Raw genomic sequence first — 18,531 nt, 5'->3', positions numbered from 1 at the left:
AACGCTGGCTCGTCTGCTGATCGTATCGTTTTAAAAAAGTTAAATATTAGTGTTATCGGCAGCACATCTTGGTGTGTAAACAGGGAGACGCGCTGCCGACATGATAATAATGTATGGGGACGAGCGATTGGAGTAACGACCGCTCGTCCCCATCCATAGCTCCGTGAGACAGGAGCAAACGAGCGCCGATCAACGAGATGTCTCGTCTATCGTCGCTTGCTGCACCGGCCGAGTGTTGGCCAGTGTAAAAGAGCCTTAATTGTCTATTGACACTTTTCTGACCATTAACTCCCATTCATTGCAGCTGCCATAAAGCACACACGCCCTGCTACACTGTCTATAAAGATAATACAGGAAGGAAGTGTCTCGTATGGTTGGTCTATTGTTTTGAACACAAGCAGCTCAATTTGTGGCTGCAGGACATTCAGTTTTTACATTTATTGAATAGGTTTTGATACCCTTCCTCCCCGCCACCACCCAAAAAACGGGGTTCCTTTTTGACATGTAAATATTTGTTAAGAGAACTGGAACCTGACAGACACAGAAGAGAAGAAGCAATGACACAACGAGTCCGTTCTTATTTAGCAAAAATTTTAATCTCTTTGTGATGCGAGGATTTTATTTACAGGTACTAAATCTGAGCAACATTAAAATAGTAAGATATGTACAGAGGACGGCTCAGCGGGGCTTCGAGTCACAATCGAGAGTTGTTGTTTTTTGTTTTTGCTACAGGCCAGAAACTGCCATTGCTCCACTTCACTGCAGCAATGGAGGGGTTAAGTGGACAAGTTGCTTCCCCGACGCTCTTGTGGAAAAGTTCCAGGGGGAGGAGGGGTGGATGTTCGTTTCACCAGTAAGACAAGGGGGGGGGGGTTCCCAATAGGTTGGCACTAACGTTTAACCCTCTAAGGGCCACAGAGGAGTCAGCAACACCTTACAGTAACTGGTGACCAACCCACAAAACATGGTGGTCCTGAATTCAATGGATGCCAATATCTCTCCATTAAGGGCTAAGTCGAATATAAAGAGAACCGTCCCCCGCACCGGCGGGGGATGTGCTATAGTTAGTAGATGGATAAAAGCTTTTATTAGCGTTTGATGTTTGTTTCCCTTTAATCGACCGGCATATCAGACCGTTAGTGAAATCTCTGCAGACGGAGAGGCGCGTGCAGAGAAGCAACAAAGAACCTACAAGGGATGGAGTAATGCAAACAAAATAATTAACTGGGTGAGGACAGTGTTTTTCGGGGAGGGAAATGATGTGCTGTAATTGACTGGGGGATTGAATTGACGGCAGTTACAGGGTTTATCTATAGGCTGTAAATACTCTTGCGCACCCATCCCTTGGTTAAAGGTCCAGATATCCATGACATTTTTGGATTGAATGCCATTTTGGTACATTGGGCAAACTGGTTACACATCTGAGTTCTAGATCAACTGAAGCAAATAACCTCCAAACTAATTGGCCCATTGTATTCTATGCACTGACAAACACCGCGGGTCACAAGGACCCACTCATTCATCTCTGGTGTAGAAGTCTCTGCACCAGTTGTGCTCCTGATCCTACAAGATTAACGTAGGCCATCAGAGAGTGTGCACAGTCTATGGAGGTTATAGAAACTGTCCGCTCATTGTGGGCCCGCAAGTTGTCCAGTCACCCAAAAACTGACCATCTGCTGGACTTCCCTAGGTACGTCCGCTTTGGTGGAAGTACATTTCCTATTGGCGGCACGGTCTACAGGTTACGTATGTCTACACAATTGTCTCGTCTATGACCGGGCTATGCTCATATAGTGGCTTTTCTCTGAGCTTGGACATAATTCTGAAATTGTATAAACCCTTAGAGATATCTCTCACTGACACTATAGACAAAGGTCCACGATGACCCAAAGATGTAGATAGAAATGGGCATGTAAAGTTATTGATAAAAGTGAAGACTTGCAATTCGGGATGGCTAATATTAGAGACCGAGCTGCGTCACATGATTGAAGGGAATGCAGTAGAACAGCTTCCTATGACGTCACTGGAACATGTGACATCACAGCCTCATTACACTTCATGGCTAGTGATGTCACTGCCTCTTAATGGCATGGCTCTTATATTTGGGAACTGAACATTGGATAAAACCACATGTAAAAGAATACAAATTGGGCCAAAATGTAGAAAGTGATTGGGGTAAATTCCAATTGTAAATGGTCCCTGTGTGGCTGATGGAAAATTATCAGGGGAAACCGAGGTCAGACTTGACCACATAACAGTAGTACCAATAATGGAGCCATAAAATATTTTAAGTTGTGATTGGTAATTGCCCATTGGGGCCTGAGGGAAGTGGGACTAAAACAAAAATCCCAAATTTTTAGACTTTAAAAGAACACCTCTGAATGTAATTCTAACTAAGAACTTGTCTAAGGGTCTGGACTGGGGCACATATAAAGTTTGGACACAATGGGCCTCATAAGACCTAAAGTCATTTTTGTCGGTGTGTTGCTGACTCCTCCGGGGGACACAATCTTAAAACCAAAACTAAGCAATTGGTCAATCTTTGTTTCGATGCGCAGAACCTACCCATGCAAGTCAAAATGGAACGCTCCAAAAAAAAGCGCCCTAGTCCATCAAATTTTTGGGAAGCAAAAACTTTAGGAAGGGGAGGGGGTGTTAGGATTTGACTTCCTTAATCTACAGACCAGAATTTATAATAAATTATCAGGACGACACTAAACCACTTCGCACTTTCCAGGATTCCTGTACCATAAATTGTAACCAAAGAGTGTAGTATATTTATAGATATATATATATATATATATTAATGCCCACATAATTATCGAACGCAGCAAAACATTGTGGGTTTGCTCTGCCAACCAAGACCGTATATATGTACATTCATTTGAACAGGTGCCGTGAATCATGTGCTTTCTGCAGCCATTTTATCTCAAACATTTCCAACAATATTTTTAAAATTAAAAATCAGACAATTCATTCCAAAATAAGATACACAGGGGTTTAGTAATAAAATTGAAATGTAGAATTTTTTTTTTTTACCCCTCTGTCAACACTTGACCCCCCCCCCTCCCCCACAGAAGGTGGTTTGATCCCCCCTCCCTTATAGGTCATCGTCTTCTCTCCTCACTTCTTGCAAACCTAGATTCTTCTTCTTCAAAAACATTTTGTTTTGCAATTTTTATTCACTAAAACAACATTGAAATGAACATGGCACAGAATATAGTCTAGAAAAATATCAAAGGTTCTGGATTACTTTGTCCTTTCTGCGGGGGAGGGGGATATGGGATTCTTTTCGCCTTTTATATTTTTTTTTTCCGAGAACACAAACACATTCCAGATTGTTTTTATTCCATCTTTTTTTTTTGTTTTTTTATTTCATTTCTTTAAAAACCCCGGAATTTCGTTAAATTGTGCAAATGTAGCAGTAACACTAGTGGCCGAAAGCCAAGGAGAGAGACGATTTTTTTTTTTCTTTAACCCAAGATCGTAGGCGGACATTTTTTTAACTCCCGTCGGGTCCAGTCTTTTCACTGCCGCTGGAGCTTCCTCTCCCCCTGGGAATGCGCAGGCAGCTCTCATTGTCTTAAATCTATATTCTAAATTTGTATTGAAATTTTTGGAGTCCCTTTAAAATAGTTTTTGTTGTTCTTTGATTCCATTTATAAAGGTTTTCTATGTTGTTCTTTGAAATGGTCTCTAACGTCTTTATGTACATGTTTTTTTTTTATTGTTTCAAGAAAGTTCCAGTCCAGTTCTGCAGCTCGTGGATTTTGAAGGCCACATGCGTTGGAGTGTGGTCAGTTTATAGCGCTCCCCGATCCTCTCCAGCTCTCGCTCAGTAGTCACTGCTAAGAGACCCTTCTAGTGCAGACCCCCATGGACTTCAACTGCTGAGTGACATCGTGTCAATGACTTGCTCCAGTTTACTTCGTAGCCGTTGTCTTCTCGCTTGTTCATCCTTTTCCAATGCGGTTAAGATCTGAAAAACAAGACAAGAGTTTGGAAATGCTCCACCTTGGTGGACATTGAGGGATCGGATTGTGTTCTTTATATGCTATAGGACCAAAGACGACGTTCCTACATTGGGTGCAGTACTCCTAAAGTATTTAAAGGGGGTTTTCCAGGACTTTTATATGGCTGGCCTATCCTTAGGATAAGCTATCAGTGGAGGTCCAACTCCCGGAATCCCCGGCGATCAACTGACAGAGGGCAGCAGCATTCGTCAATGTCCACAGTCCCTTTAGTGTCTACCAGGTCCAGTGATGTCACTTGAATGGGACCGGACCTGTAATCCCAGGCACAGCTACAGAAGTGTACGGTGACCTACCTGTAAACTGGGAAAAAGGCCACCGCAACTAACTGTGGCCCCTTCAGTCAGCTGATCGGCGGGGGTTCCGGGAGTCAGACCCCCACGATCTTATATTGATGGCCTATCCCAAGGACAGTCCATCAATATAGAAGTCCTGGAAAATCCCTTTAAGGGTAAGTTCACACGCCAAGTCAAAAACGGCTGAAAATGACGGCGCTGTTTTCAAGGGAAAACAGACTGATTTTCAGCCGTTTTTGTATTCCAAAACGTGTTTTGGAGCGGTTTTTCCAGTGACACAATGAAAAACGGCTCAAGAAGGGACATGATCCTTTTTTACGTGCCTTTTTTTATTTTTAAAAACAGCGGCATGAAAAACTCCCCCGTCTGAACTAAACGCCATTTTTCCCATTGACTAAGGCGGGTACGCACTGAAATACACCTGAAAACAGTGTGAACATACCCTAAGCATTGCACAATAGAGGACTATGTATGACTAGTAATGGGGTCTCTTTTAGCCATGAGAGTTCTCCAGTAAAGCCCCTATTACACCGGCCGATAATCGGCCGGTGCAGCGAGTGCCGTTCAATGAGACATCATTGATCGGCGCTCGTTTGCTCTGGTCACACGGAGCTATGGATGGGGACGAGCGGTCGTTACTCCGATCGCTCGTCCCCATACATTATCATCATGTAGGCAGCGCGTCTCCCTGTTTACACACCAAGATGCGCTACCGACAACGATAATATTTTACTTTTTTAAAACGATACAATCAGCGGATGATCGAGTGTTTGCTCGTTCATCTGCTGATCGCTGATCTGTTTACACAGGTCAATTATTGGCAATGAGCGTTATGAACGTCTGCCCGATAATGATCCAGTGTAAAACCCCCTTAACTCAAGATTAGACGAGTGCGTCCTAGGGCTGCCTTTACATGCTTCGATAATGCGTTTGATTCGGCGATATCCGACGGGACTATTCGCTACTGGTCTTGGAAAAAATGTGTGTCCTCAATATCGTGATGAATATGTAATTGCGGGCACCAGAGTCTAGACAGGTGGTTTAATTTCTAGACCATCAAGCAATCGCATTAGGGCATCATTTGAAGATCTTACAATCAAACTTTTTCGCACGCCTGAAGATCTGTGCTCATGAATTTGAAAGTGATCGCCCACAAGTGAGACGATCATAAACATTATTGAGGCATGTGACGGCGCCTTAGAGACTTTTCCGAATACTTCTTCTGAAGAACCTCTTTAAGATATAAAGGTGAATCTCTGATTAGAGGAGGTGCGGCCACCAATCTGGGCCGGGTGCTCTCTAGAGAATTGAATGGGTGTAATGGAGACCACCAGGAGTAGTCCCCTAATAACTCCCTTTCTTTTCAATATAGAGTGACCAAACATGTATGACTACGTCTGACGTCCGCGGCACTCACGGGACTGGTGTGCGTCCCAATGGCCGGATTAGTGGTTTATGACATCCCTACAGACGCACCCTAACAATATGCTGGGGAACCTTCTTTAATACTAAACATCGCCTTAAAGGGGGACCCCAGCAGTGTGACAGGTTTCTTCAATGTCACCTTGGGTGACCCCAGAATCTTATGATTTAAGTTTGGTTCTTGGTGTTTTATTTAACAAAACTTTATTTAAAAAAAACAATTAATCAAACCCTTTACATTCTCCCTATGTAATGTGTAGAGATGTCAGCGGTGATTACCCCCTCCTTCCGGAATAATTATGTCTTTACTTATTCCGAATAGCTGCCCCTCCTGACATTTCGCTGCTGTCACAACACTTATTAAGGTGATTATAATTGTATCGGTAATAATTGTGGAGGATGTAATAAGGGGAATTAGAGCTAAATTTATCTCTCTCGGAACTTGGGTCACAACTTTAGGCAGCGGAGGACGATGGGGATAGTGGTACGAGGAAGCTTTATCAAAAGGTAGTGTAAGGGGAGCAGTTGCCCATAGCAACCAATCAGATTCCAGCTCTCATTTCTCAGAAGCCTTATGGAAAATGAAAGCAGCGACCTGATTGGTTGCTATGGGTAACTGCTCCAACTTTTCCCTTGCACTAGTTTTGATAAATCTCCCCCCACCGTAGAGAAAGTGTAAAGGAGAAGATTACAACTTCCATTTTTCACCCTGCCTTAAGACAATGGGAGTTGTAATCGGATTGGTCGATATGGGCGTCCTCGCTGTTTTTGCACATCTCCTCCGGATTTCATGTAAGTGTGCACTCACCTCATCCCTGTACTTGGTGATATAGGAGTAGATTTCGTGCAGAGCGCTCATGCTGTTGAATTGACTCAGATGTAACCTCGACTGTTCGGCCAGGTACGCGCTCATATCCTGGTCACTGATTACTGACATTTTGGCAATGTCTGCGTAATACCTGCAAAAAGGACACAAGTAACAGTTACACGGTGTATATTAAAATCAATGGAGTGGGGCAAAGGAAGGAGCTGCAATACCAGACACAGCCCATGGACAAGGGTGGCGCTGTTTCTGGCAGATCCCATTAACCTCACCTCTCCACCCAGCTCTTGTAGTTGGGTATGTCCTTGGCGTACAGCAGCTTGTTACTGGGTGAATCTTTGCCCAATTTGTGCTCGGACGTAGAACAAGAGTCCATGAATGTCTGCGCCACCACCGAGAGGCAGGCGTCCGTGATGCTGTTCTTGTGAATGTCGAAAACAAACTGAGGGTTCTTGATCACGTTCACCCAGAACCTCAGGGGTAAACTGGAACAGAAATAAGTTATTAGAGGTCATGTGACAAGAGGCGCTGCAGCAGGCTGGCTACTTTTTGACCATACGTTGCGGTTGCCGGATATCATACACAGATGTGCACGTTTTTAGGACGGTCATACATGTACCAAGTGATCCTACTAATAATCTGAAGATTCCATAACTCACAAATCCCCCATCACCCAGCTTTTCAAGATCCCTGAACGGCAACCGTTTAGTTAATCGGTGACTACATATTCACTTCAGGCAGCCGCCGCTGATTTGTGGGATACCCTCAGCTTCCAGAATGTGCCCCTAATGGAGATCTCATCGCCTGCCCCTGGACAGCTGCCTCTTGACAGGCGGACGATGCAAGAAGAAATTTGGCCGGTTCCTCTACCTCAATGGCAGAACTGCCGATATGCGGCGGTAGCGATGGCCGTCCATTTTTCAGACAAACCGATACAAATTCTACAACTTGATAATGGGGGGAAATCAAGGGTTTGTAAGAACGATTTGCTTCTTAAAGGGGCCATGCACCTTTTATAAAGAAGTGGGTTTCCCTAGGTTGCTTCCTATACAGGTTCATCCATACTGCACAAGAACAGACGGTCCATTCTGTATCTATAGCGCAAATATATTTTGTATTGTGGGTGAGCGGCCAGAAGTCGCTAAACGTATAATCCCTTTAAAAGCGAGGATCGGACATAAAGCCGGATAATAAAGAGACATATACAGGACAGATCTTCTCCTGCTGACGACTCTTTGCATTGCTTGACTCAGAATTAATTAGGAATAACCGTTTCACATCGTGACATTGGGTCGGGGGTAGGAGAATATAATTTACAGCCGGTGAATATAACGTAACTGGTGGACGGTTCCGACATTTTGACGTTTGTCATCATATCCAGTCTGAGCTGCCGGGCGTGCGTGGATCAGACTCCTCGCTCACCTCTGCAGCGGGAGCGGAAAGGGTTAACCATAACCTCCATCCATAGATACATACATTGCTCCAGTCACCGTCACTAATTGCTGGCGGCCATTGAACCATGTCAAAGCAATTTATCCGCCACGTTACAAATGTCATACGAGGGAACGGCCCGCTGGCAGGACGACGGCGACGAGATGCAACCACAAAACCGGAACGAAGGATGAGAGAGGGAAACCCCAGGGGGGCCCATGTAAAGGTGACTGGACACAAGGAGGAGAACCTGCCACAACAGGGGGAGGAGATAGCGGGACGGACCGGCAGGTGGAGGCGCTGGTTATTCTGTGACACTCGGGAGATATGAGATTCACAGGAACAGACCGCGCCGGCACACCAGATAATGAGGAGAATTTCATCCAGACGACGGGCGAGCTCAGGATTACTGGGGTCAGAGTATAATATCACCGGCTGCCAGGATTGAGTGTTCTGCAATGGGTGTATGGCTCTGTTCACACAAGCGGCATCGTACAATGCATAAAAATAAAAAAAACACTCCTGGACCCCATTGACTTTAATCACGACGGACCCCATTGACTTTAATCACGAAATCACGACGGACCCCATTACCGCAAGTCTAAACCAAGACTGACAGCTCCAGAGAGAAAAAGCTTGTGACAAAGGGTTAAATTCGCACTGAAATATTTAGATAAAACTCCATAATATACTTTGTTTTTCAATTTCTCACCCTTACCACCTCTGCTGGCTGTCACTGACTAAAAACATCCCTGTTTCCTGAAAACCCCACAAAGACCTGATACTTTTCACAGCTGAGCGTTTGTTACAATTGTATCCAGTCTAACACAAATCTCTCTCTCCTCCCCTGTCCTGTATTGTTACAATGTATCCCTGCAGGTAACATGTATCCAGGGTATTTTTTTCACAGAGGATTTTCTAGACTGGATACAACTCAGTTATGAGACCTACAGTATTAAATCTACAAAAATGTTCCCATTCACTGACAGCAAGCCTATATCTTGAAAATATTGAGAAATTGAAACACAAAAGTATATTAGAAAGTTGCAGATCATGTAATTAGACAACCAGAAGACCCCCTTTAGGAGATTTCAGATGTACCTCCCCGCACCCCATAAATCCCATTGCTATACATTGACTTACCAGTTGCTCTTCCACGTGTGCCGCACGTCGTAGTCGGTGATTTGGTGCTTATCCGCCTGCTCGTCCAGGAAATCAAACATGTACTTGATGGCAAGAGGTAAGGCGCTCCCGCGGTGGGCGGTGCTGAAAATGGTCTCAAATAAATCATCCACAAACTTCTGGAGGGTTCCCTGTACACGAAGGGAGGAGAGGAGGGTGAGAAATAAAAGACCACCACCAAATAACGCACAGGGAAGTCCCATCATTCCGACTACAACCCCCTGCAGGTAAGTACAATGATCTATTCAGTCAAGCTCTAGCTGACAACCAATATTCCCACCATTGCAGCTCCCACTGGGGGTTGTCATCCAGCTTTCCCAGGACCCTGAATGTCAGATCTGCCACAATATGGGAGCAGGAGAAGTATCACTAATTATCTACATCCTCAAGAGTCCGGGAGAGCGGTGATGGCAGCCATATTGATTGTCACTCCGCTTTCCCAGTAGCGATATAACCGAAACGGCTGCGTGGTATTTTTGACAACTTGGTAGAAGTTGATTTTAGGATGAAATATCGGATGATAATTCACAGAATTACAGCAGCAATTCTCCAATATCTTCCACAGAAAACATTGTCGCGGTCGGGGGAGGGGGAGATAAACTGCGGCTCCTCTGGAGACCCTACAAATACAACAGGAATCCTTCAGAAATCCACGAAATATTTCCTGTTGCATCTGCAATTAATTTTGTTGTTCTCTCCCGGCAGATTCCCCCATAGAATTATAAGTTATTACACTAGCGGAGACGTTATGTAGCGAGGAAGGTTCAGCGTCCGCAGAAAAGCTCATTAAAGGAGGAATGAATCTTTCCCGTCGCCATTAATATCCATACAGCCGCCATAAATACTGCGCTCCGCTAAACAAATATATATCCTGCTAACCGCAGTCTGAGCGTGTATATGGGGGGGAGGGGGGTAAATAACGCGGCGGGAGATTTACAGCTCGCACAATTAGCGGAGATTTAACATCGTGGACTCAATGCTATTGGGGGTTTATTGAAGATTCCGCTTTATAAACCCGCTACAGAACAATGGCGGTTAATTCGTGTCATAACCCATCGATTGCTGTAAATCCCATCCCCCCCTCCCCTCAGATTGGAAGCGAAAGGACTCCGCCAATGAGGGCAGATACCGGGGGAAATTGACTGCACCAACTGGAGGCCGGGGGTCTGCTCCGTCGCTTTTGTCATGGCCGCCATGTTTTATTGGATGGATATACACTGAACATTTTCATGAATCCCAAATGTATGGGACGATCAGGCGCTCCGGATTATCAGGCGCTCCGGATTATCAGGCGCTCCGGATTATCAGGCGCTCCGGATTATCAGGCGCTCCGGATTATCAGGCGCTCCGGATTATCAGGCGCTCCGGATTATCAGGCCGCTAATAAATATTAATTTTATAGATTGTTTCCAGTCCTATGTAAATAAAGCTTAAGCATCGCATGATGAAAAGTTATGCAATTTTCTAATATGCTTTCTGTTCCAATTTTTTTTTACTATATTCAGGATCACTGCTTACTATCTGTGAATGGAAACCTTCTTGCTCAAATTCAGAGGCTGAAAATCCATCTTAATCATGTCCAACAGTCACACACATACAGCTCGTTACAGTGTATCAGAGCTCTGTCAGTATGTTTTAATTCAACATCAGCAAGCAGAGATCTTGAAAATGGTGAGAAATTAACACTATTAAAGTTGCTGGACGTTTCATTATATAAATATGACTTACTCCATGTGTAATGAACAATTCAGCAACTTATCAGTTTTTCAAAATCAATAAAATTCACTGACAGCAAACGGATATTGAAAATGGTGAGAAATGAAAACACAATGGGGGCAGATTGACCAAAACGAACAGTAAATCTGTCCTTGTTGCCTATAGCAACCAATCACAGCACGGCTTTCATTTTTCCAGTGTAGGTTTACGAAATGAAACCTGAGCTGATTGGTTGCTATTGGCAACAAGGACAGATTTACTGTTAGTTTTGATAAATCTGCCCCCATTGTGTGTTCATTTCTTACCATTTCCAAGATCTGTTTGCTGTCAGTGAATGTAAACATTCATGGATCTTGAAAAGTATACAAGAAAGTTGTCGAATGGTTTAGCCGTCCCGGGTGATCACCTGATCATGGGGTCCTGCGGTAGGTACCCCCCACTTAAGTGGTTATCTCCATAGGAATCTGGTGGTGGGCTGTCATTTTCCCCAGCAGTGATGAAGCATTACACACTGCAACGAATGAGACGTCATGGCTGAGGACCCAGACACGTTATAAACCCTCTTCCGATACCATGGACGATGCCATAGACGGGGGGGGTTGGGGTCCAGAGGCGGAATTTGAAGAAGCAAAAACCAAAACAAGCCCCCACCTTCCATGTGCCATTTTTACACTGGTGTCGGTGGTAGAGGGGCCCAAATGTGACTGCCACCTCTGTACCCCCTATAGCGCAGCCCCTGGGGGGTGGGGAGGTGGTAGGACGTCCGGAGACGTTCAGGTGTATACATGGATGAACCAGATTTTTTACCTTGGTGGCCAACAATCGGGTCAGGTAGATCTCAGACACCATCTTGCTCCCTCGGTCTCCCTCTCGCTGGTCCAGGTGGTCGTGGTTCTTCACCAGATGCCAGAGTTTGGTGCCGCTCTCCAGGTCGGGTGTGATCATGGGTGTGCGGGAGCGCAGACTGTCAGGACTGGAGGCCGTCCGGAGCATGCTCTCTGGTAATCAATAAGAGGACGACGTTAGTGAAGGCGGCCTACACCCCGGAGTCTTCCTGCTGGTGTGGACCTACAACTCCCAGCAAGCTGGGGTATGTCGAGGCTAACTGGGAGTTGTAGTTCGGTATCTCAACAAGCGGAGAACCACAAGCTCCGGATGACTGTTTTAGAGAAACTTCTGCTTCCCAACCCCCACCCTGGAAGAGACGACCGCCTGTTCTAATTGAACTTCATGAAGTGTCTCGAATCGCTTCACTGCCGGTAACACATTACAATAATCACAATCCCGCACGTCTCCCCCCACCACGTCCCACCAGTCACTCAAATGCCTGCGATATCAAGTGCTCATTTTCCGTTTCATCTATCCCATTTTTTATCTATTTAGCGTAGTCCGTGACCGCCTCAGTAAGAAAATATCAGCGAGCGCTGTCGCAACAGAGACGCGGCAAAATAGAGACACGCACGACACCCTAAACCAGGGGTCCGCAACGTTCAACACTCCAGCTGTTGTGAAACTACATTTCCCAGCTGGGAATTGTAGTTTCACAACAGCCGAAGGTTTCTGATCCAATCTCCGAGACCTGCTGTGCAGTCGTATATGAGCTATTGTTACCTGTTATCAGCCATTTCACATTGGTGATCGGCTGACTGTAGTTTTTTCTCCCTGCCGCTATGATCACTACTTGATTCCAGTGCTGAGAACCTCCTGGAACATTGATATACATATATGAGAAGCTTCACTTATAATTCTGCCGTACCATTATAAGCTGATTTTAGGGTTAGTGGCCCTTTAAGAGCGCCTCTTGATGTCGTCACTGAGGCACTATGCACCTCACGCCTCAGCTGTAGGTCCTGTGTCCACACCATAAACATGGCCGCATCCCCAGACTGGGACAGGAACCAGTTAAACATCTCATAAATGACTATCTAGTCTCCTCATCAGAATCCAGGATTCAAAGACCCGACTACCAAAGCGGCAGATCCGTTTAATGAACATTTCCCAAAAGCTTTACAGAATAATGTTTCATTTCTATGCTGATTTTTACCCCCCCCCCCCTCCTTGAAACGACACCTACAATGCAAATTGAGAAGTCGGAGGCAGACGCTCGTTCCACTGCTGACATTTCAAAGCCAATTATGCGCGATAATTAATTTTTGCATCGCTATCAATTCCCTTTGATTTGAGAGAGGTTCTGCGGCTTTAATTAGTTACTAAAAGGAGGATATTTGCTTGACCTCCAGACAAAGCTTTATTGGAAGATAAACTGAGATCACAGACAATGGGGTGGCTTGGTCTGGAGGGGGAGCGGACGGTCAGTGGGGGTCATGTGCCATTCATACGGGATACCATATATTGCCAACCTCGCAGGGAAATGGCCGAGTTGTGGTGGCGGCTTTTCCGTCCCTTATAGCTTATATGGAGTGTAGAGGTTGCAGTAGATCCTGGGCCCTGGAGCCCCAAAAGGGCCCTGGAGCCCATATGAGGAGACCAGTACTATTAAAAATTCCAAACGTTGAGGGGACCAGTAGCTTCGAGTTACTCTATTGCTATCCCTCATTGGATAGAGGCAGAATGGGGCACTATGGCCATAGCAGTGCTAAAAAAAAATTGGGGTTAAAAGGCAATTCCACTTTCAATGAAACGCGTCAGATTTAATCTGAATAAAAAAAAATTCAGTAACTGCAGATTTTATGTCGTTTTCTCCATTCACAACCAAAGCAGTTTTCAAAATTCTGCTGGTTGCCGTTGAAAACAGACAGCAGTTTTAGCTCCACCTGCTGTCAGACATGTGACCCAACAGCTGCGACAATGCATTGGTCACAGGAAACCAGCAGAAATCTGACTTTAGATGTGATTGGAGACTAAATCATCGTGTCGGGTAAGATGATTAACTCGATGGATAGGTATGGATAACTGTAGGTTAGGTTTCTATGGGTTACTGCACTCATTTTCAGATCCGGGGGTGATTGGAGAATGAGAAGCGGCTCACGCGGGATCGGGCACTCACCATATCTACTCAGAGATTTTGTAAACGTTGACGAGTTGGAGATGTTGTAAGCGGAGTTTTGTTTGGGCACCAGAGCGACCGAAGATCCATCGAGAACCTGCAACGATCAGATGACAAAGAAGGAACCGAGTGAAGGACAGAAACGACACGTACAAAAAAAAACAACTGCTCACCGCTCCCATAAACACGGACGGTTCCCCGCCGGTAGGATGTCACGTACCTGGTAGTGAGCCAAGGTGTTGAGGCGTTTCCAGTCGTTGTCTATTTTGGTTGTTACGTCCTCGTCTTGCAGGATTATTCTCGCCATCCTACCCTGGCGCCACTCTGCGGGGAGTATGAGAAGGAAGAAATCCACTCAAAGACGGCACAACATGGACTTAGAGGTATTCTGACTACAGGCATTTATGGCATATCCAAAGAAACTCCAACTATTGAAAGAATTGGGGTGCCATGACCCCCTGCTGGCAAGCACGCTAAGCTGTTCCCGCAAGTCACGGACTACAATGGAGAGAGCCGCGCACCTCGTCTCCTGTACGCAGCACCCACCTGCTGGTTTGGATTGCCGTTTATGGGACCCCATACTCCTGGTAGGTGGGACCTGGTATGTTTCATAATCTAATGGGACCCAACTTCTCCCGATAGGTGAGGGTCCCAGAGACATTGGTCATGTCTTTAAAGGGATGGTCTACTTTGGAGTCACATCCCTTAGAAGGAGTTTGTCAGTCTCTTACCATGGTCCAGGTCTCTTTTTGTGGGACCTCACTTCTCTGGATAGGTGAGGTCCGTGAGATGTGACCCCCTCCTATCAAACATTTGTGGCATATCCCAGGTGGATACCCTGTTAACCAAGTTGCCTACTTGGACAACCCTACTTGGGACCTGACACCATTCTCTTACCAAGGTCCGTCTCTCCTGGTTTTGGACCCCTCTTCCCCGATAGGTAAGGGGCCCAGAGATGGGAGCCCCACCTATCAGACATCTATAGCAAATCCCATGTGGAAAAGGGGTTGTCTACGGTGACCAACTCCTAAGGAGGAATCATGGGGCAGAATGTGATGTGATATCAGTCCCTTACCAAGGTCCATGTCTCCTAGTTTCAGACCCCTCTTCCCCTACAGGTAAGGGGCACAGAGATGGGACCCCCACCTATCAGACCAGAGATGGGACCCCCACCTATCAGACCAGAGATGGGACCCCCACCTATCAGACCAGAGATGGGACCCCCACCTATCAGACATTCATAGCATATCCCATGTGGACCAAGGCATCATGGGGTAGAATGGGATGCTCTTTCAGTCTCTTACCAAGGTCCATGTCTCCCGCTTTGGGTCTCTGGGAATAGGGGACCCCCTTGTATACAGCATCCAGCAGCTTCTCTTTCACTTGGGTTATGGTGTCGCAGTTCAGCACCTTCACCGGAATTTCGGGGGCGTTTTCATTCTCGGGGTTCACACAATTCAGCGTCTGTAAACAGAGTTTTTATTGTGACAGAAAACTGGGAACATCCGGGCGTTCAATGCGACCTGCAATCAACTAATTCAATTCTATTTTTTCCCCAGAATTTACGGCTTTAATAAGCATCGCCCCCCAGGAGAGGAGAACACGGGTGCCCAGCACAGATTTTTGTTGCTGATGCTCATTAAACCCGTTGCCTGCTGAAGAAATAGATCGCGCAGTCCTCTCCTCAAAGACCATGAACGAGGGGCATCACCACATGGCACCGAGCCAATTACACCCAATTATCGTCAGTAATATCCATCACAGCCGATCCTGCTGGGGACGACTTTAACGGCAAAAATGGCGGAGCGCAGCGTCTGGGTTTACAACCAGAAATTTGGGGATGAATTAATTGAATGTAGTAATGTATGAAGCTGGAATGGACTGGAGATGTTCCTCCTTCTGCAGCCAGCAGCGAAATTTGACGTCGCCCTGCTCACACAGCTGTTGGGTTTTTGTTACAATGTGTGAGTGCAGGTAAGAGCGACCCAGGTGACATGTGTGCTACAGCTGGGTTTAGCTCACAAGAGCATTACCTGTAGATATATTGTTACAAACTCATCAGCTGTGTGGGAAGGACTAGGTCAGGAGCTTTTGTATGTAGACCATTTATGTTTCCACTTCAGACAGCAAGCAGAGATCTTGTAAATGGTGAGGAATTGAAACACGAAGGGAGAATATAGCAACGGCTTTATGCCAATATAATATTAAAGATGAACTTTGACGGTTTCTGCCACCCCATGGTTTTTAATGGGTGGGGCTTAATATAAGGGGTGGGGCCTCCCAACATTTACTATAATTTATGCCAGAAACGGCAAAAAATGATAGCAGAAATCCACGCCAGGTTGTAGCGGACATGGATTTCATTTTCGGCGCATGGACGTTGAGAGATGCGTTCTAATTTATTTTACTCCAGCCCTCTTTAGATTAAGACCAGCATTATGAAACGCTAATCTTATAAGAAAGTTGCAGAACTTTTAACGTAAATGTCCACTTAACACCAATATCGCTTTTTAGGTCCAGGATTCTGTGCTTTTTATGGTGGTCGGAGCTCAGTGTCCATCTAGGGGCGAGTTTAGGAGAAGACTGTATACTGATCATAATAGCACATTATGCAGTGAGCTCCCCCTAGTGGTGGCTGCAGGAAGATAGAATTTTATAATTTACCTGGATGTCTATGCAGGGGATTTGGAGCTCTAAATCAGAAAAAAGAAACTAAGCTCTGACCCCTATAAATATAGATTAAATGAATTAGCACAACATTTGGACCTATACAAATTAACAAAAAACAAAGTGGTGTTAAGGGGTGGACAATCCATTTAAACTGGCCACGGACACTTATGCTCTGGATGTACGATTCTCCTAGAACATGCACAATTGGATGAACATGCCCATCACTTCTATGGTGCAGAGATCGATGACATCTTTCAGCAAAGCAATAGAATGGCAGAGGACAATTCTGATAAGACCATAGACATTAGATTGTCGTTGACCCTATGGAAACCATCAGGATCTGCCTGCACATATCTAATGTGTATGGCCACAGAAACCATGAAATGGATTGAAGGATCCCAGTTATAGACCCCCCTCCCACCACCAAAGCGGAGGGAGGGGGAGCAGGGTGCTGCGAGTAAACTTACTTGAGGCGAGCGGCAACATGACTCATCGCTCAGCCCGTCATCGGCACAAGAATTCTTCAATCCATTAACAGGCAAGCCACATTAGTGAGACACATAGGAGAGGAAGAGACAGGTTGGCGAGAGAGAAAGAGAGAGAAAAAAAAAATACCAAATTGAAATGTGTGGGGGAAATCACTATCATTCAGTCTGGGCCTGTAAGTCATCGAGCGAGCAATGGTTGGGGTCAAAGTGATGTATGTGACGGGACGGAGTCCGAAAATAAAGATGGCTGACCCAATTTACACTACGGTATGGAGGACCGTGACCAAATCCAGAGGCTTCCATGGGAGGTCCACCCTTGGTCGTCCACACTGGCTGCTTTATGTCAAGTATTTTAGGAAAAAACCCAAAAACCTCAATTACCCCAGGACGATTCTGGCCTAGTTGACACTCGGTCTTAAAACAAGTCATGGGATCTTATGAATATCGGACACCATTGTCTGGTGGACTGACCAGCATCTTGTAGTCGATCTGCTGGCGGATGAGCTTGTCTTCGCTCAGGGAATATCTGGCTTCTCCGGTGATGGCGTCGATCGGCCCCTTCTCCATCTGTTGCTTGATGGCGCAGTACAGCATGAACAGCGGCTCGCCGGCACATTCCTGAACAGGGCGAGAGAAAGCGGCAAGTTTGGACATTAACATCTTCATGAGCGATGGTCGGCCTAGTTTGCGTTCGGTGTATAAAGTCGATCATACATTTTTGGATTTGCAAAACGACCAACAATTTTTTTAACTTTTTTTATACGTACAAACAATTCCAATTAAACCTGTTAAAGGGTTAAAATGAGCATTGATAATAATTTTTAAAAAAAGTAACAAGCTATCACCTCATTGGTTAAATGACACAATACTAGAGACTTTAACCTCTTCAGGGTGCAGCGTTGTTTTCAGCGTCTCGTTCAGAGAGACATAACGCCGTAGCTTTATCAGGGCTTGTTTTTGCGGAACGAGTTATTTTTTAACGGTAACATTTTTAGTGAACATTTAGCTCATTGATTAACTTTTTATAAATTCTATTTGTAGGGGGAAATGGATAAAAAAAACAAAAAAACAGCAATTCTGCCATTGATTTTTGGGATTTTTTTTATTTTACGATGTTCACCGTGTGGTATATAAAACATTTTACCTTTACGAAACGCGTCGTTACGAATACGCCAATACTAAACATGTATATTTTTTTATTTTCCCTATTTTTGCACAGTTTTGTATTTTTGATGGGTAAAAGAAAATATTTGGTTTACTTTAAGCCTTTTTTTTTTTTTACTTTGGAACTTGATCGCACGATCCTCTGATCGCTCCAATAACACACTGCAATACTTCTGTGCTTTACGGACAGGCAACCTACGAGGTTCCCCCACAGGGAGAGCCTAATAGGCACATACACATGGCAGACGCGGGGGCCTTTATTGGGTCCGCGGCTGCCATGACAACCCATCAACAGCACGCA

At 45.3% G+C, this 18,531-nt stretch overlaps 1 protein-coding gene across 3 annotated transcripts in view; it reads right to left on the bottom strand.

The window, feature by feature from the left end:
- Positions 1-2,754: 2,754 nt before the first annotated feature.
- Positions 2,755-18,531, bottom strand: part of PLXNA1 (plexin A1) — a 288,333-nt gene continuing 272,556 nt past the window's right edge. For 2 of the 3 annotated variants that reach the window (XM_075831799.1, XM_075831800.1), the window contains exons 24-33: positions 17,538-17,684; positions 17,046-17,099; positions 15,213-15,372; positions 14,129-14,232; positions 13,909-14,005; positions 11,709-11,899; positions 9,147-9,316; positions 6,845-7,057; positions 6,558-6,708; positions 2,755-3,979 (exon numbers count right to left, since the gene is read on the bottom strand). In XM_075831799.1, the coding sequence (XP_075687914.1) occupies positions 3,884-3,979; positions 6,558-6,708; positions 6,845-7,057; positions 9,147-9,316; positions 11,709-11,899; positions 13,909-14,005; positions 14,129-14,232; positions 15,213-15,372; positions 17,046-17,099; positions 17,538-17,684 (1,383 nt within the window). In that variant the 3' untranslated portion in view covers positions 2,755-3,883. The remainder of the gene's footprint in view (positions 3,980-6,557; positions 6,709-6,844; positions 7,058-9,146; positions 9,317-11,708; positions 11,900-13,908; positions 14,006-14,128; positions 14,233-15,212; positions 15,373-17,045; positions 17,100-17,537; positions 17,685-18,531) is intronic. The other variant, XM_075831801.1, reaches the window with a different exon arrangement.

The sequence above is a fragment of the Rhinoderma darwinii genome, chromosome 7 (genome assembly GCF_050947455.1).
Source record: "Rhinoderma darwinii isolate aRhiDar2 chromosome 7, aRhiDar2.hap1, whole genome shotgun sequence".
Lineage (NCBI taxonomy): Eukaryota > Metazoa > Chordata > Amphibia > Anura > Rhinodermatidae > Rhinoderma > Rhinoderma darwinii.
Note: the sequence above shows the minus strand (reverse complement) of the source record. Positions and strands in the feature narration are given on the sequence as shown.